At 38.0% G+C, this 19,921-nt stretch overlaps 1 protein-coding gene across 8 annotated transcripts in view; it reads left to right on the forward strand.

Moving 5' to 3' along the window:
- LOC107722138 (zinc finger MYM-type protein 4-like) overlaps positions 1-19,921 on the forward strand; it is a 29,798-nt gene that overhangs the window by 3,006 nt on the left and 6,871 nt on the right. Inside the window, exons 1-11 of one of the 8 annotated variants that reach the window (XM_016530363.1) lie at positions 6,008-6,382; positions 15,183-15,425; positions 15,531-15,612; positions 15,842-16,015; positions 16,145-16,188; positions 16,281-16,427; positions 16,984-17,020; positions 17,220-17,427; positions 17,507-17,633; positions 17,757-17,972; positions 18,080-18,230. In XM_016530363.1, the coding sequence (XP_016385849.1) occupies positions 6,074-6,382; positions 15,183-15,425; positions 15,531-15,612; positions 15,842-16,015; positions 16,145-16,188; positions 16,281-16,427; positions 16,984-17,020; positions 17,220-17,427; positions 17,507-17,633; positions 17,757-17,972; positions 18,080-18,230 (1,738 nt within the window). In that variant the 5' untranslated portion in view covers positions 6,008-6,073. Of the gene's footprint in view, positions 1-6,007; positions 6,383-7,033; positions 7,094-12,126; positions 12,568-12,997; positions 13,024-13,169; positions 13,732-15,182; positions 15,426-15,530; positions 15,613-15,841; positions 16,016-16,144; positions 16,189-16,280; positions 16,428-16,983; positions 17,021-17,219; positions 17,428-17,506; positions 17,634-17,756; positions 17,973-18,079; positions 18,231-19,921 lie in introns of those variants that run through there. The other 7 variants (XM_016530371.1, XM_016530362.1, XM_016530365.1 and 4 more) reach the window with 7 other exon arrangements.

The following is a 19,921-nucleotide window of genomic DNA, read 5'->3' on the forward strand; positions in this document are numbered from 1 at the left end:
TATGGCCCTACAAACTTTTTCTCCCCCCCCCCTTTAATGAAGGCATTAAACATTTATTTTAAATCAAATGAAAATTAAACCCTTTTATTTTTTGGCAAACAAACTGAGGTTTACTGTTGAAATTAATACATGGAAGAAAAATTGTGTGAATATTCTTTTAAAACATTTTTTATAGGCTAATAATTGTATTATTTTTTTCTACAATTAAGTGATTAATCTAGTTGTAATATTTATTTTTATAATGTAATTGTTTTATTTAAATTTGATAGAAAATGGAATATTTAAAGATGTACATTATACTGTACAAAAGTAATACAAGAGTAATATATTTCTGTTACATGTTAAACCGTACTTTTATTTTGACAGGTTGCCATGAAGTTTCTGTGTGTATACAGTATGTTGATGCTAGTTTGGTTAAATGAAACGGTAAAATTCTCGCGAAGTGACTCTCACAGCAGCTCTGGAGATTAAGTTTTTGTGTTCATGCTGTCATACAGTAAGATGCAGAGGCAGAAAATCACCGCGCGCGTCACGCATGCTTCAGTATTTGTGTAGTAAACAAAACCGCGTTTCCGCCATTCATACATACAGAGGCAAGCGGAACATGCAGGACTCCTATTTAAACAGTCTTTTTGCATTTTAATATTCACAGACACTAGTTCATATCGCGATTCGAATTAAGTGGCAGACCTACTTTAGATTTATTCGTCCTAAATTGTCGAATTCCATGGCATTCGACAGAGTGAATTATGTTTTTATGAATGGACTCCACGATCCCATCCGCGTTTTCGCAGAAACCATATGGTGCTAGAAATGTAACCACACTTCAGAACATTTCGGCTTGCTCTGTGTGTTGTTTGAACGAGTTGCAGGGGTGACATCACGTCACAGGGTCTCTCTTTCTCTCTCTGTAGCGTATGCACCCAGATGCGTTCTCAGTTACCGAAATTTAGCACTGATTGATTTAACGTGAATCGGTACTCTGTAGTACCGACGCAATTTGGTCGGTGCCCTTAAAAGTACCGAGTTCGGTACCCAACCCTAGTTATCGAAGAAGGTGTACTGTCGATAAATATCGATACCGTTTTATCGCCCAGGCCTATGTGCATATTACGTAAGCAGCAGCGCCATGCGCATGTGTTGTTTACATGAACCGGAAGCAAGCGCATGCATCGTGATACTCTTCGCAATTGAGTGGGGGAACTATGATGTCACTTTGTAGACTGATCGGCTGTTAGCAACACACTGGTTTCCTCGACAAAAAGCCAATAGGATTTTTCTGGATTATCGCAAAAAATAAGCTCTGTGTTCAACCATAGTTCATGAAACTTACACGTTTTGTCCATCAAGATAATCTTCACAAAATAATATAACTTTTATGAATTTTGAAGCCAAAATAAAAGCGCCAGAACTTAAAAGCTAAACTTAGGCTATAAACGAACTACAGCACCACGGTCGCTCGCCTTAAACGTCACTACCACCATGCTTCCCACAACTTTTTCAAACTTATTTTTAACATGTTCAGTGAAAAGGATTTACTCTGTATATGAATTTTAATCCACGCTACATTAACCTTTTCATATAAACTGGAATAATACTAGAGCCAAACTAAAACTGAAATGAGACATTAGTAATAAATAGTATAGTGAATAAATGAAATCATAACTAAAGGACATATGAAAGCACGTATTTCTGTAAATTTCGAAATAAGGTGAAAAAGTGAAAAAATAATTTTCAAATAAGGTGAAAAAGTGAAAAAATCTTAATATGAATATTTTAATTAAAAACGTGTCTCCAAGTACTATTCAATACGATTCTAGTGCATTTGATCTATTAAATAACAGCAGAGTGAGCGAGTTTTGGGATATGGTAAGATTAAACTTATTTTAGTGAATAAAGTACCACATTTCAGCTATCGTTTTGTTAGGATGGGTACTGCTTGTGGCCGTAAACATTTCATTTTAACGTGGCTTAAGCATTATGCATCGTTAAGGTTTCACTTTCACCATGACTAAGCCGGTAATTGTGGTGTTTACATGGAATAATCATAATATGAGTTTACCTTATGGTCCGAACCCAGAGTCTCCGTATCAGTAATGATAAAACGAGCATCTTCCATCCGAAGACTTGTTGCATTTCGGGGGAAAGCAAAAAAAACATTGTCGAACAACAATATAAAATGCGGTAAACTATTAATTGGTTATTCTACAATTAATTGTATAATGTAACAGTTGAAAAAAATCACGAGTGGGGTGTAACTGGGGTGTTTTATGTCGTAGAATAAAAGTATCTTGAGCTTGTGTGAACCACGGACATTATTTTAGGGGATTTAACCAAACTCCCATTCAAAAAACCCTTCGACTCTGGCTGTGTCCGAAATCGCCCCCTATACCCTCATTCACTATTCCCTACATTAGGTCACTAATTCAGTTCACTAGAAGGAGTGAATGAAAACGAGTAGTGAATTCGGACACTGAGTGCACCGGAAGGAATGCCGCTTTTGCATCACGGTGCATTATGGGCATTCTCTAGCCATTGAGCGTGCACCAGTTGTACACTCGTTTTTGCAGTGCATTGTGGGATTGAATGAGTGCACTCGAGAACGTCCACTATGGTTTCGGACACCACTAAAAATGGCTGTTCCCTCAAATAGTGCCCTATTTAAGGGTATAGGGGGCGATTTCGGACACAGCCTTCGGGACGATAGAACCGGAAGTGCTAAAATGCTAACTCGCTTCCGGGTTTTTGCCAGTGACATCATAGTTCCACCACTCTATGGCGATGCACCACTGCAGACGGGTTGAGGAGAAGAAGAATTGTTGAATAAAGCTTGAATAAAAGTTTTATTCAAATTGTTGAATAAAAGTTATTTTTGTTTTCTTTGTGAACAAAAAGTATTCTCGTAGCTTCGTAAAATTACGGTTGAACACCACTTTCAGCTGTGGCCCACCCAATGAGAAGTTGGTAATTTTCCAAATGGATGTAATTTATTAAACAATAATAATAATACGACTTATTTCACTATAGCATTATATATTTAACTTTTGTTTTCATGGTCAATTACAGGCAGTTTCTTAATTTTCCCTCGCTTGTCAAATTGATGATTCGTCAGTTTCTGTTAGTCCCACCCCCAATGTTATGTTTACGAACTGGACATGAGAGCGTTTGAAAATAGTGTTGAATTTGAAAGTTGAATTTTAAAATAGTGAAACAAACATCGGTCAGTCTTTAAAAAGTATATATTGGATAGCCCAAATTAAACTTAAAGGGTTAGTTCACCCAAAAATGAAAATTCTGTCATTAATTACTCTCCCTCGTGTCCTTCCAAACCTGTAAGACCTTCATTCATCTTCGGAACACATATTAAGATATTTGCTTAAATATTCAGCTTAAATTTTTCGAAGCTACGAGAATACTTTTTGTGTGCAAAGAAAACAAAAATGACTTTATTCTTTATAGAAGAATCGTTGAATAAAGTTATTTTTGTTTTCTTTGTTGAATAAAATCGGAGAGCTTTCTGATTCTCCATAGACAGCAAGGGTCCTAACCAAGCAGCAAGGGTCCTAACCAAGCGGCAACCTCCCGCTCTCTCTCGTGAAGCCAACACGGAAGTGACTTAAACTGTAATTCGTCAACTGGCTGCTAGAGGCTGTCTGCAAAAGGGAGTCAATCCCATAGACTCCCCATGTTAAAATGCCCAACTTTACAGCAGAAAAAACATAATTACAGCCTGGTTCAAAAAATTATTTTGGTCTATATAGCTAATTTTGCACTTCATGACAACTGTGAGGGGGGGTGAATTTTTTTTATAACTCATCCGTTTAAAATATATTAAGCCTTAAAGTTCTGCATAATTAAGGGCGTGGCCACTTGAGTGACAGGTGGATTGCCGCTGCTGTCACCACCGTCGAGCTAGGTGGGCCTCTTTGCCCATTTTCGATTATCCGGGAGTGACGCGCGGTGACGCACGGTGACTCACTGCCAAGATGGCGACGGCCGCCTCCGCCCACTTTGAGCGTCAAAAACGCTCTTTGGAAACCTACGGGTGACGTCACGGACACTACGTCCATGTTTTTATACAGTCTATAGTCCTAACATGTTCAAGGCCCACGTTCAACACGTTATGAAAGGTACCAGAAAGGTACCAAAAGCATCGATAAACTAGTCCATGTGAAATAAGTGGTTCAACCGGAATTTTAAGAGGCTACGAGAGTACTTTTTGTGCAAAAAAATAAATAAAATAATAATAATAAAAAAAAAAAAACGACTTTATTCGACGTTTTCTTCTTTCGCGTCAGTTTTGGCGAAACTGCCATCATTTGCAATCACGAGAGCACCACGACGCATGCGTGTGGCACTGCTGACGTATAACCCGGTGCGCCGCGCTTTGTTTATAATATATTCTGAGGAAGAATGCAAGCTAGTATACATCTCCTGGAAGAGATGATATGTTATGTAATGATTCAACATTTATCAGAATTTATCAAATTATTTTAAATCTTTTTAACAAAATATGGAATGCAGGAAAGATTCCTTCTTCGTGGAAACATAGAATAATAGTACCAGTAGGCAAACCTGGAAAGGACAAATCCAATCCAATTAATTATAGGCCAATTGCATTAACTTCTAATTTATGTAAACTGATGGAAAAAATGATCATTCATAGACTAAATTATATATTGGAAATAAAAGGTCTTATATCGCCATATCAGAGTGGATTTAGGGCTGGTCGGAATACAATGGATGCTGTTTTAAGCCTAGAAGCGGATATCAGGAAAGCTCAGACAAATAAAGAAGTATTGGTGGGGGGTTTTATTTGATATTGAGAGAGCCTATGATATGCTTTGGAAAGAGGGACTTTTAATAAAACTTAAGTGTATGGGAATTGGAGGAAAGTTATATAACTGGATTATGGATTTCCTTCTTGAAAGAACAATACAGGTTAGGGTAGGAGTAGAGTATTCTGAGACATTACATATATATACTGATGGTTCTAAAGACCCTATCTCTGACAGAACAGCTGCTGCAGTATTTATTCCAAAGTTTCAAACTAGTATTAAGAAAAGAATAACTGATCATGTATCCGTGTATACAGCAGAATTAATTGCCATGGTGGTAGCACTCCAGTGGGTAGAGGATGTAAAACCAAGATTAGTAGTAATATGTTCTGACTTTTATGCAGCAATATTGAGCCTTGCAAGTGGAGTAAAATCATCAAGGCAAGACATTATATATGAGATTCTTGCAAGTTTGTTAAGAATAAGTAATGTAAGCTTAATAACATTTTTGTGGGTTCCCGCTCATGTGGGAGTGGAGGCTAATGAAGTGGTTGATAAGCTTGCTAAGCAAGCTCTTATACACTCAGAAATAGATATTCAAGTGACTCTTAGCATGAGGTTAAAGGGAAAATTAAAGAATTCATAAACAAAAAATGGCAAGAAGTATGGAACTGTGATAGCAAGGGCAGACAAATGTATAATATTCAGCAGCAAGTAGGAAATGGAAGAAGTGTTTTTAGGAATAGGAAAGAAGATACAATTATTTCTCGTATCCGAATAGGGCATACTAGATTAAATCACTCTCTGTTTAATATTGGAAAACATGAAACGGGTCAATGTATTTTTTGTAATCAGGCAGAAACAATAGAGCATGTTTTAATAAAATGTAAAAAAAATGAAAAAGAAAGGTTAAAACTCATTAAGGAAGTAAGAAACATTGGTGTTGAATCATTTAATTTGTCAAGCCTTTTGAAAGAGCATGCAGAACAAGGTAAAATATATGGTGCTATTGTTAAATACATTAAAGAAATAGGATTAATCAGGAGAATTTAGGAATTTGTTTTTTGTTTATAATAATCTTATTAGTGCTCCACACTCTATATATATGTATGTATATGTGTGTGTGTATATATATTAGTTGCTTATTAGTGCTTCACACTCCAGTCCAGTTGGTGGCGGTAAATGCACCAGAAGTTGGTTTGACATCCGCCATAAAACGTTATTAGAAGAAGAAGAATGCTGCAAGGTAGTGAATTCTACGTTGATTGTGTTTTGGTCTTGGTGTAGTCTTTAAAATGGTGCTGAAGTGTGCATGTCCTGGATGCCCGAATCGTCAGAAACCAGTGAGATTACGTAAAAGTGCATTACCAACGCCGACAGATGAAAGACTTACCTTTCACACTTTCCCAGTCAACGATCCAAAGCGACTGAGGCGATGGCTGCTGGCTGTTCAGCGGGATGTTGATTTTCCGCTTCGATACGTGAGTCAAATGAGGTTGTGCAGTGAACATTTTTTACCAGACGACTTCAAAACGGGTCAAGGAAAGATACGACGATTTCTGAAATCGACAGCTGTGCCCAGCCTGTTTTTACAAAACAAAGAGGTATGAGTGAGATCGTTGAGGGTGTTAGTTAACGTTACGATACAGTAATTTATTCATATGACTTGACTTTATTTCTTTTAAATAAATTGTTACAACTTTATTGTGTAATGTTTTGCGTGAAACTGTAAATTACATCCAAGTTCACAACAGTAAAATGAAATGTTTTAGGAGACTCTGAATTACCCAGCTCAATCAGGACTCCCAGTCAAAATGTACATCACAGAGGTTCTCAGGTGGACCCTCAGTCAGCAGGTCCACCTCTTACCAGTCAGCTCCCAGTAGTAACTGAGAAAGGTGGGAACACAGAAGAATTATTTTCGACTGCATATTTAGCTGGTGCTCCCCAGTGAAGCCACATCACATCCAAAGTTCTATATGCGAGAAGCTCAGTGTTAGGGGTAACGCATATCAAGTTTTACCAATGCATTTTTCACTTACCAAACCAGAATGCATTTGGCAATGTTACAAACACATCAAGTCCAAACATGATGGAAAAAGATTGAACTGTCATGCACGCTGTCAATGAGAATACTTATTTCTCAGAATAAGTATAAGATGGATGTGTTGTGGTTTGCATCAGTTTTAAGGTTTGAAAACATAGTTATGAATGGAGTTGGATGGATCTCTGTGATCTCTCTTTGTTTCATCTACTGCTGCTGCGTCTTGAGATCCATGTTGGTCACAGACCAAACCTTAGGAATCAGTCTCAAGGTGGGTGAAGGGCAGAAACTGCATTTTAACCAATTAGAAGCCCTGTCCTTCCCAGGCTTGGTACCAAAGGTCTTCTTGCCCTTTAAGAGGTGTCTAGCTGTTGTCCTAGCATCTTTATCTGATGGCGTTAAATCGTTATGTTCACTTATATTAGTCCACCAAGATCTAATCAAAATTTAGTGAACCTTTGTCCACTATTGTGGTCAGAAGAGGGGCCCCGCCATAAACTGGGCCCTGGAATGTGCTGTCCACAACAAAACAAATACAGTAATATTAAAAATATTATAAAAGAAAAATTTTAAAAGACTATATTTAATATATATAATCAAGTATTATACATTTTGTGGCATTGTAAATCATTCAAATAATGAATGTAAGGTTAAAAAACATTTCTCATTTCTTTTAATGTATCTACAGCAAAATTTGTTTCTTTTTCGATGCCCATTTACATTTGTGGATAAAGAATTCAGAATGCTCTCATTTCAGTCTTTGCAGAAAATACATTTCAAATTGCTATCTTTTACAAAACTTTGGTTTCACAATAGTCTGGAGCTCGGGTTTTCTGTCGCATGCTGACGTATGTGTGGTAGCAAAATCTCGCGTGAACTGACACTATTGTTTACAGAGAGGGAGGAGGACGCTTGTGCAGAAGGTTGCTTGTTTTTAGCAATATATTTATACTCTAATCGTATTGTTCCTCAGAATGGTGCTTACATGTGCTTATCCTGGCTACCGCAACCTATTTAAAAGCGTGAGATTACGTGCGTCAACTCAAACGGGAAAATTGACCGATTCCCAACGTTTGAGCCGGTGTAGTGCCGAAATTTGCATCCTGCCAAATTATGCACCCCCTAGTATTGGTAGGTTTAGGAGTAGGTGTGGGGGAGGGGTTAGGATTAGGGGTGGGGTTAGGATTAGGCAATCAGGTAGCGACTTCAATGAGGGGGTGCATAATCTGGCAGGGGTGCAGAATTCGGCACAACACCGGATCGATTGCATTTATGGTTACTTGCTCTTCAGATGGATATTAACACGCCTAAGAGGTTAACCAAAGTATGGAGGGTCTGCAGTGATCATTTTTCCCCTGATGACTTCAAAGCCATCAGTGGGAATCAAGTTTTACTCAAATCATCAGCGGTGCCTATGTTTGTTTCACAACTAACCGAGGTATGTAAAACTGACAGATCACCAGCAGCTGGATTAGAACAATGGCATCAGTTCACGCGTGATTTTGCTTCCGCGCATACGTCATCATGCGACAGAAAGCTTGAGCTCCAGATTCTTGTGAAAGTGAAAATAACAGAAAATTTTAATTTTGGGTGAACTATTCCTTCAACTAACAAGGCAATCAAGAGTATATATTGAATTAAATTATTTTGATGGTTCACCTAAAAATGAAAGATCATCATTTGCACATTCTCATGCCATCCAAGATGTATGAGTTTCTTTATGAAGGTGAACACAACTAAGATTTTTAGAAAAATAAAATCGGGAAAAGTATATTCATAAAATGGGGTTGTAAGCATTTTTTATTAATTTTCCAGGTCTAGAAATTACACTCACTAAAATAGGGTTTTCAGGGCAGTAGAAACACTGGTTCTTCAAAGATTAAAATAAGGGATGAATTAAATAAGGAAGAACTGTCTTTTTTAGTTGTTTTGGCTTATTTTATTTTGCATTTTTTTTCATTTAAAATGATTGTAAAGGGATAGTTCACCCTCATGTCATTCCAAACCCATAAGATCTTCAGAACACAAATGAAGATATTTTTGATGAAATCTGAGATCTTTCTGACCCTCCATAGACAGCAACGCAACTACCACGTTCAAGGCCCAGAAACTAGTAAGGACATTGTTTAAATACTCCATGTGACATAAGTGGTTCAACCTAATTTTATCAAGCTACGAGAATACTTTTTGTGCATAAAGAAAACAAAAATAATGACTTTATTCAACAATTTTTAGTGGTGGGCAAATGAAGCCTCATGAAGCATTGATGTTTTTGTCTGACTGTTCCACGAAAAGATTCAAAGCTTCGAGAGTGTCAGAAACAGTGCTATCTGGTGGTTAGTAAAAAATAAAGCAGCCAAAAGCCTGTGAAAAAAGCTCAGTCGGACAAAGCCAGTATTATTGATTATTATTAAGCGATTATTAAGTGACGTGGCCAAGTATGGTGACCCATACTCGGAATTAGTGCTCTGCATTTATCCCATCCAAAGTACACACACACAGCAGTGAACACACACACCGTGAACACACACCTGGAGCAGTGGGCAGCCATTTATGCTGCGGCGCCTGGGGAGCAGTTGGGGGTTCGGTGCCTTGCTCAAGGGCACCTCAGTCGTGGTATTGAAGGTGGGAGAGAGTGCTGTACATTCACTCCCCCCACCTACAATCCCTGCCGGTACGAGACTCGAACCCGCAACCTTTGGGTTACAAGTCTGACTCTAACCATTAGGCCACGACTTCACGACAGTAGCCCCTCACTTCCCAGACCGGAAGTCATTCATTTCCAATGGAGGGTAGTGTGGGAGCTGCGTGGAGTTCCGTTCATATGCGTATGCGGAAATTTCGGATCCGATTTGAGCTTCGGATGCGTTAAAATATTTGAACTTCTGCGGCTAGACCGTATGCGACCGGCCAACCGGATGTGAGGTATTCTAATCAAAACTATCGGCGCGAAGTCAGAATTACCAATATTTTGTTCACTTTAACATTATTCTTTAAACACTATTTCTGTGAAATGGTGCTTTAGAATAATTATGGCAGAAATAATTATTTTATAACTATTAAATCATTATTTACGTTGATTAGCCCCATAAAACCTACTGTTTTTATTTTGGGGGGTCATTTGATTTGTGATGATGCATTTTCATACATTAATTATATTCATTAAAATGATTCATTTTACCATGGTGAATATGCCGAGGTAAAGCCGCCTTTCCACTGCACACAACATTCGGACACGACTGTCGCATTTCTCCCCCTAGTGGCAGTCGCACAGTACTTTCAAACTGGTTGTGCAGCAACCCTTACCTCGGCATATTCACCATGGTAAAATTAATGATTAATGTATGAATGTATCTTCACAAATGACCCCTAAAATAAAAACATAGTAGGTTCTATGGGGCTAATCATTGTAAATAATGATTTAATAATTATAAAATAATTATTTCTGCCATAATTATTTTAAAGCACCATTTTACAGAAATAGTGTTTAAAGAATAATGGTAAAGTGAACAAAATATTGGTAATTCACATCCGGTTGGCCGGTCGCATACGGTCTAGCCACAGAAGTTCAAATATTATAACGTATCCATAGCTCAAATCGGATCCGAATTTTCCGCATACGCATATGATCGGAACTTCACGCAGCTCCCGCACTACTCTCCATTGGAAATGAATGACTTCTGGTCTGTCGTTTGTTGGAGATAGTGGAAAGGCGGCTTAAAGGTTGCTGCACGACCAGTTTGAAAGTTCTGTGCGACTACCACTAGGGGGAGAAATGTGACAGTCGTGTCCGAATGTCGTGTGCAGTGGAAAGGCGGCTTCACTGCAGTGCACAAGATCCAGGGGGCGAGGTTACATCCACATCCAGGGGTGGAGATGGGTAGGATCAGGGGGTGGAAACAGGTAGGTTTAGGGTAAGGTGGGAGGAGTTGGATCTGGATCCAACCTCGCCCCGTGGATCTTGTGTTCTGCATTGGAGACCATCTCGACAAAGCACTCACACATTCCAAAGATCGATTTATGTTACGTCCACAAATAAAAGGCTGGAGTGTTTGTGTGTGTGTTTGTTGAATTTCTCTCTCTGATAAGTTCATTTACCCATTAAACTGTGGCATTAAATGCCAGTGTGAATATTAATATGATCGAATTGAAGAATAATGTACAGATATTGGAATTGCATATGGCAAATATTTTATTTTCGTAAAATAATTAGCATTCTTTATATTAATTTTATGACTGGGTATTTAAACATTGTAAATAAGTCTGAATGAAAATTGTACTTGTAAAGTAGGATCTGGGGTTCAAACATTCCTACACGCAAAGTGAATCGCGTACCTGATTGGACAGAAAGTGAGGCTTTTTTTTGTCATTGGTCAAGTGATTTTTACATTAAAGGGTAGAGGTCGACCGATAGTGGATTTTGCCGATAGATACCGATAGCTAGGATGGACCACACTGGCCGATACCGATTAATTAACCGATAGTTTTTAAAATGGATACTGAACAAAAACTAAAATAGTGCTTCATTAAAAAAAACAGTACTGAACAATACTACTACGAGTAGTAGTAGTAGTAATAAGGGTTAGTTCACCCCAAAATGAAAATTGTCATTAATTACTCACCCTCGTGTTTTAAACCCATAAGACCTCTGTGCATCATCGGAACACAAATTAAGATATTTTTGATGACATCTGAGAGCTCGCTGACCCTCCCATAGACCGCAACGCAACTGAAATGTTCCCAGACCCAGACATGTAGCAAGGACATCGGTAAAACAGTGCATGTGACATCAGTGGCTCAACTTCAATTTTGTGAAGCTACGAGAATACTTTTTGTGAGCAAAGAAAACAAAAATAACTTTATTCAACGATTCTTCTATAAAGAATAAAGTCATTTTTGTTTTCTTTGCACACAAAAAGTATTCTCGTAGCTTCGAAAAATTTAAGCTGAATATTTAAGCAAATATCTTAATTTGTGTTCCGATGATGAATGGAAGTCTTACGGTTTGGAATGACATGAGGGCAAGTAATTAATGACAGAATTTTCATTTTTGGGTGAACTATCCGTTTAACAACACAAGCCTAGAATCAAGGTTTCATTTGGCACGACCATTTATTCTAGACACAAGCTTAAATGCCTCGGTTCAAATGTCACATGACTCACATCACAAATTTTGACGCGCGTTCACTGTGAAGCGACCACAATAACGTGATATTTAGACCCTGGAATGCGATTGTTTTCCAGGGGAACCCCGCCATAAAAAAAAAAGTGTAATTTTACCCCCCCAGGACGCGTTTTTTTTTTACCGGGAACCCACCTCGAAACGCGATTGAGCTAGTTTTGAATAGCAATTGGGCGTGTTTTGTTGTGAAAACCTGGCAACCCTGCTGCCTTGCAGAGGAACACGCGTATGCAAGCTAATGTGTAGTCGTTGAAATGGTGCTGAAGTGTGCATGTCCTGGATGCCCGAATCGTGAGAAACCAGCGAAAGTACGTAAAAGTGCATTACCAACGCCGACAGATGACAGACTTACCTTTCACACTTTCCCAGTCAACGATCCAAAGCGACTGAGGCGATGGCTGCTGGCTGTTCAGCGGGATGTTGATTTTCCGCTTCGATACGTGAGTCAAATGAGGTTGTGCAGTGAACATTTTTCACCAGACGACTTCAAAACGGGTCCAGGAAAGATACGACGATTATTGAAATCAACAGCTGTGCCCAGCCTGTTTTTACAAAACAAAGAGGTATGAGTGGAAGTGGCATTGGGAGATCGTTGAGGGTGATTAAGCTACGATACAGTAATTCATTCATATGGCTTGACTTTTATGTGACTTTAAAAATATTTTTAGAACTTTATTTTATTATGCTTTGCATGAGACTAAATTACATCCAAGTCACAACAGTAAACAAGGTGCTGCACCACATTCATGGGTCATGACATGGAACAGATGTTGAATAAGTGATTATTTTAGTTTTCTTTGTGCACTAAACAAGTATGCTCGTGGCTTAATCAAATTACGGTTGAACCTCTGATTTCACATGGATTATTTAAAGATGTCCTCACTACGTTTCTGGGCCTTGGACGTGTTAGTTGCGTTGATGTTTATGGAGGGTCAGAAAGCTCTCAGATTTCATCAAAACTATCTTAATTTGTGTTCCCAAGATGAACGAAGGTTTTAAGGGTTTGGAACCATATGAGGGTGAGTAATTAATGACTGAATTTTCATTTTTGGGTGAACTAATCCGGTTGTTGACGGTTGAAAGCCAATGAGCTAACGATGTGGCACCAGTCCAGTAGGTGGCGGAAATGCACCATATGTTGTTTGTAAACAACCACAAGAAGCACTCGATTCACTCGATTCTGCTCCTTTTTCCATTTGTAAGTGGATGGAGAGAGCAGCTGTCAAGCTGCAGAAAGTACCATAACAATAGCCCACGTGACTCGTCCGTCCTAAAGCCTTCGACAAGGCAGCTCTATGGAATAGAGGGTTTTTTGATGGTTATCTTGGGTCATGCCACAGCTATCAAGTCTCGTTCCGCTTCTGCACGTTCAAACATGGCTCCTTTACGTTTCGCATAACATTGAGTCCCTGCAAATCGGGATTTGATTTGTTGTTTTCGCAATGGTGCGCGTGTGTGCGTTTCCTGGATGTTTCAACCGAGAGAAAGCGATACGACTCCGTCCAGTGGCAGCATCTCAGGAGGAAAGTATGACTTTCCACACATTGCCGTTGCATGATCCAGAGAGGCTGAAGCTGTGGCTGCTCGCTCTCAAACGGGATATAAATTCACCCATTGAAAATATCCGGGCGTTGAGAGTGTGCAGTGACCATTTTTCGCCGGGCGATCTCACAGGGCCAACTCGACGATATCTGAATTCATCTGCGGTGCCTAGGCAACAAACTGAGGTGTGTGTGTTGCTGATAGGCGAATGTTCGAATAATAAGGCTTGCGGAGAAAAATATGAGATTAATTTTTGGATGAATCGTCCCTTTAACAATGATTTATGACAGTCTCCCTTTGATGTTCGCAATTTTAAAAAAAATCTGACAATGATTATATACCACGCATACGTCATATGGACTACATACTTTGTTCCGTCATTATTAGCGTTTGACAGACTCTGGTCACCATGAACTGTCACTGTGAAAAAGAAATTATTCCTTTCTGTTGTGTCTTTAATAAATGCATACAGTTTTGAAACGGCATGAGAGTGTGAAAATAATGAAATAATTTTTGTATTTAGATGATTTTTTTTTTTTGAAGGAATAGTTCACCCAAAATGTAACATTTACTCACCCCCAGGGTATCCAAGATGTAGGAACAGATTTGGATAAATTTAGCATCATTTTCTCACCAATGGATTGTCTGCAGTGAATGGGTGCCATCAGAATGAGAGGCCAAACAGCTGATAAAAATCTCACAATAACCCAAGTAAAAGATCAATGTCTTGTGAAGTGTCTTGTGAAACCATCATTAAGCAACATTAAAACTAGTGCTGTCAAACGATTAATCGCATACAAAATAAAAGTTTTTGTTTGCATAAATATGTGTTCTGTGTATATTTATTATATGTATATATAAATACACACACATGCAGTATATATTTAGAAAATATTTACAAGTATTTACTTGTCTATATATTCTTATAATATATATTATAAATAAATATATAACCATAACCTATTTTTCTGAAATGTATGCATGCATGTGTGTGTATTTATATATAGATAATAAATATACACAGGACACATACATATATTATGTAAACAAAAACCTTTATTTTGGATGCGATTAATCACGATTAATCGTTTGACCGCACTAATTAAAACACTGCTTCTGGCCAAAATACCAGTACATAATCCATAATAATGCTTCCTCCAGTGAAAACGCTTTTTTTAATCAACATATTAGTTTAGAACTATTTTGGGCTGTTTTCGCTTGTAAACGGTGCTTGATCTGTGCATATTTCTCTCCTGTCCTGTTTGAGATGAGATGATTTTTTCAGTGGAGAAAGCAATATTGTTGTCATAGCAAAAAGCAGTGTTTGAAAATAAAAAATGATCAATCTTAATCCTAATGTTGAATTTGTTTATTACAAACACAGCTCTTCACTTCACAAATGTTAATTGACTGGTTGTAATGTTTTTATCAGCTGTTTGAACTCCCATTCTGACGGCACCCATTCACTGCAGAGGATCCACTGGTAAGCAAGTGATGTAATGCTTAATTTCTCGTAATCTGTTCTGACGATGAAACAAACGTGTCTACCTCTTAGATGGCCTGAGAGGAGATACATTTTCAGCAAGTTTTCATTTTTGGTGAACTATTCCTTTAACACTATCTGCTGCTGTTTTAGGAGACTGTGATTGAACCAGATGCCCTTTCAGCAGACAACAGTTGGGATACAGAGGAAGATGATGAGGTGTATTATGCAGATGATTTTGAGTCAACTTCAGGAAAGCAAAAGAACCCCAGAACCTGCCCTGAACAACGTGGTAAACTCATTTTGAATGTTACAAATCCACCTACAGAGCCATCTACATCTCTATCTACTTTTGGGTCCTACTATGCTCTTCCACCCACATGGCACTACCAAATGGCAAGTCCTCAAATATTTTGTCACACAATTTGAAAATGAACAGGTTGTGCTGTTTTACTTCTAAACCATAACTGTTATGTTGATCCACTAACTGTTTTCTGACAGGATGATCCTGCTGAGGCTGGGCTACAGATGGAAGAATGTTACGATGTAAACTCCAACATGGATTCTGTTGCTTATTCAGAAGGCAAGAACGGTCTTAGTTTTGTTTCTGTGAGTTTAGCTTCTCCAAATTAGCTGCCATCCTGCAAAGAATGCTGGGATTGTACCACAACAGTGTTTCTATGTAAATTATCTGTTTTATATTTAAATATGAGTTTAGAAATTATTTTTTAGAGCGCAACTAATTTTTCTGTGTCTGGTAACCTAAATTTCATATTTGAAATGGAATAAACGTCATCATTTCCCACTTTCAGATGAGAACTCTGGGCTGGGCTCTAAAGGACATCCAGACATGTGCCAGGGGGAGGACATGGCCCAGTGTTCAGAAGAGCTTGTGATCACTAAAGTTGAGGACACTAATGAAATGGCACTGGACCAGAATGAGGATTACAATGGGATGACGGAAGTGGATGGATCAGAAGATTCAGGTAATTGAACCAATCTTCTTGTTTTAATAAAACAGTGTCCTTAACACTCTAGTAAATTCACAATGAGTGTGATAATGTTTGTTTTTGTTGTATTTTTTGAACATGATTTGTACTTTTCCTGTTTAACAGAAACACAGAGAGCCAAAGGAACTATGGACTCATCTGCTGAAATGGTGAGCACAGCACCATTTTATGCTCACACTACAGGCAAACGAGTTTGAGTTTGTTTGCTAACCCATGGAGCAATACACTTCTAAAAAGAATATCTCTTTCTTCTATTCAGGCTGATGACAAAGAAGTTAAAGCAACCCAGCCCTCTGTCATAATGCTTTTGAAGATCAAGGATGAACCGATGGATGAGGAATGGAAAAAAGCACCACATTCCCCGATGGGAAACATTAAGGATGATGAGGTGCTCTTCTCGAGACGTTACTGAATTATACTGAAATTTAAATTATCCAAATAATAAGTTAAAGTACTTTTTTTTTTTTTTTCTTTTGGTCAGTAAATTACATAATATGTACAACATAAACTACTGTTCAGACGGTTTGAGTCAGTAAGTTGTTTATTTCCCCCTTTTGAAATTTCTATTCATCAGATAATCCAAAAAAATGTATCATGGTTGAGCAGCAAATCAGCATATTTGCGTGATTTCTGAAGGATCATGTGACACTGAAGTCTGGAGTACTAATGGCTGCTGAAAATTCAGCTTTGTCATCACAGGAATAAATTACATTTTAAGACTTCTTTCAAAAACATTTCAAACAAATCTTGCCAACTACAAACATTTGAATGATAGTGTATATATTATAGAAGATGCGACAAAGCGCATATGACATTTCTAGCCAATAAATTTGATTTTCCATATTTATTCTCCAATGTCAACCCCCTATTATCCATTATTGATGATTACACACATTTTTGTAAATGAATGATTATGGATTATCCCAATATGTTGATGCTTTCAGGATTTTGACCAAGCACCGGATGATATCAAGATACAAGGTGCGTTTTCTGTTGGAGTAAATGCCGCATATGAGCATTAGGTAGTATTATATTTGTTCCAAACCTATATGACTCTCTGTCATTTAGTGCATAGTAACCATCCTTCAAACTGGATTAAAAACACCTTTTTGGGTGAGCTGTTCCTTTAAGGGTCTGAAATCAGTTTTTGCATTTTTACATTGCCTTCTTCATGTCACAGAAGCTCCAGTAGGCGTCCCAGAAAAGGCACCATCAATCCCAGCAAAATCCATTCAACCTTTAAAAAGACATGGTGTTTTGTGCACAGCCTGTAATAAGGTCATGCTGAAGGGACACACAGCTTTTCAGCGTAGTGGCTCTTCTAAACTCTACTGCTCGCCTCAATGTCTCTGCAACTCTAAGAAGAAAACATGTCACTGCTGCCTTAAGTACGCTTGCAACATTTCATTCAGCTATAGTTGTATGCGATTGGAATGATTTGACTTAATGTGTGCTCTTTCTTTTCAGAGAAATTCATGATGAGAATATCAAAATTACCCTGGTAGACATGTCAGGGACTGTGAAGGAGTTCTGCAGTCAGAAATGCCGCAGCGCTTTAAACTTGAAGTGCAGTATGTGTGAGAAGACAGGAGTGGTGAGTAGACATCTCCATCTGTGCTGAAGAATATTCTTGTGTGCTCAGTCAGAAATTATAAATGCATATTTTTTTATTGTTGTAATTGAGTTTTTGAAGATCCGAAATTGTTGTTTCTCTTAGACTCATAGTCATGAGGTGAATTACATGGGCTCCATCCATAAGCTGTGTAGCGATAGCTGCTTCAACCAGTTCCGCTCCTCCAATAATCTGAACATGAACAGCTGTGTGAACTGTGGAGGATATTGCTATGGCACAGACAGTCAGTGTCCATCTCTACGGATGGAGGACAGAGTTATGAAGTTCTGCAGCCAAAACTGCCTCACAGCCTACAAAAAGGTGACAGCACGTCAATAGTAATAATACTCATTAAGCTTTCATTCATTTTGTTGAAGTATCATTTTTAGGGTGAATTATACATTGGATGAACTCATCTTTATTTATAGAGGAGTCTGAAACTTGTCACCTGCAAAATGTGTCATGCCCTGCGCCCAGCTGCAGATGCGGTGGACAGTCCAAACTCAGAGGGCATCAGGGAGCTTTTCTGCTCCACTTCCTGTGTCATGGAAAGTAAAGTCCAGACTGGCGATTCGTCAGGTACCGTCATCACATTTGCAACACAACCCAGTGTATTTAACTGTAGTGAAGCACAGATACAAGTTTTAGAGTCAGAGTACGAGTTCCAATACTAACGACCATCCAAAAGTTTGTTCGGGAAGGTTTTTTTTTTTTTTTTTACGTTTTTGAAAGAAGTCTCTTATGCTCACCAAGGCTACATTTATTCAATAAAAAAAGTAATAAAAAAAACTGTAATATTGTGAAATATTATTATTATTTAAAATAACTTTTCTATGCTAAAAAGTAATTTAATGCTGTGGATTTTTTTTGATGAACAAAGTTCAAAATATTTTTTTTTGTCTTACTTTTAATCAACCTAATGCATCTTTGCAGATTTTTTTTCCAGCAAGTCATACTAACCCCAGCATTTTGAATGGTAATATATATATATCATTACAATAAAATGTTAACTTAAAAAGAAAATATATTCCAAATGTTGTTCCAAACCTGTTTTTTTCGTTTTGTTTCTGTGGAACACAACAGAAGATATTTGACCCCATTAACTTTAATTGTATAAACAAACAACACTTACACATTTTTCAAAATACTTTCTTTTGTGTTCCACAGACAAAAAGAAAGTCATACAGGTTTGGAACGACTTGGGGGTGAGTAAATTGTGATTTTGTGTAAATTGTGACGAAATTTTCGTTTTTTTTGGAACAATTATTTTAAAAACATTGCTAAATACATGATAGTATAGATAGTCACCCAGGCATCATAAAATCCACTGGATTAAAGGATGTGATGCGATTTCAAGTTTTCCTTTCTCTTTGGAGTGTTACAAGCTGTTCGTGAATAGATAAGATCCCTAAAGTTGCAAAGACTAAAGTCTCAAACCCAAAGAGATATTCTTTATAAAAGTTAAGACTGTTCCACGCCCTCCTAAAACGCCTCATTTAAACACGTCCCCACATGTCTACGTCATGATGTGGGAAGATTTGCATAACGCCTAACGCGTAACTTTATTGTTGCTGCCGCCGCCATGTTGTGAAGACGCTGTGTGTTTCGGTGCGAAAGCAAAAATACTTTGTTTGGCCTTCCAAAAGCATTTTATGGAGGACTGTTTCCTGATCCTGGGAGAGTAGACTACAATGCCGGCTGTTCTGACTCGCAGCCTGTAAGTACGTTTTCACATTTAAAGGATTTGCCACTGATGATTCAAACGCAAGTTTTGAGCAGTGTAGAGTAGCGCTTGTTGTTCGTCATTTCTCCGATCACAAATGCAGACATGGTTTTATGTTTACGCGGCGCGATGCAACGCAATGCGTAAAAAGACAGTATAAGTCATTATAATCCGTAATTATGTCCCCACTGGATGCAACAAATGCCTCGTTTATAATGGGTTTTAATTAGTGTTCGACCAATATATCGCCAAGGCCGATTTTTTATGTTTGGCCGATGCGTTCGAGGCGGGACTTTTATTTTGACACAGTGCTCACATTCTCCTTGTTCGCTGTCGTCGTTAACAGTTCTGTCTAAATAGAAGTTTGTCTAATAATCAGATAGAACGGTTAAACAAAGGAATTAAAATTTATACAAAAAGTCTTATAACGATTGCTTTTATATTATTAGTAATAGAAAGGCAAACATTATATTTGTCAACACTACAGCTTTTAAAGTCAATGCATTTGGTTGATCAAACAAATTTTTATTATTTTTATATTTTATAT

This window comes from Sinocyclocheilus rhinocerous, unplaced genomic scaffold, assembly GCF_001515625.1.
Source record: "Sinocyclocheilus rhinocerous isolate Xijiao unplaced genomic scaffold, SAMN03320098_v1.1 scaffold781, whole genome shotgun sequence".
Lineage (NCBI taxonomy): Eukaryota > Metazoa > Chordata > Actinopteri > Cypriniformes > Cyprinidae > Sinocyclocheilus > Sinocyclocheilus rhinocerous.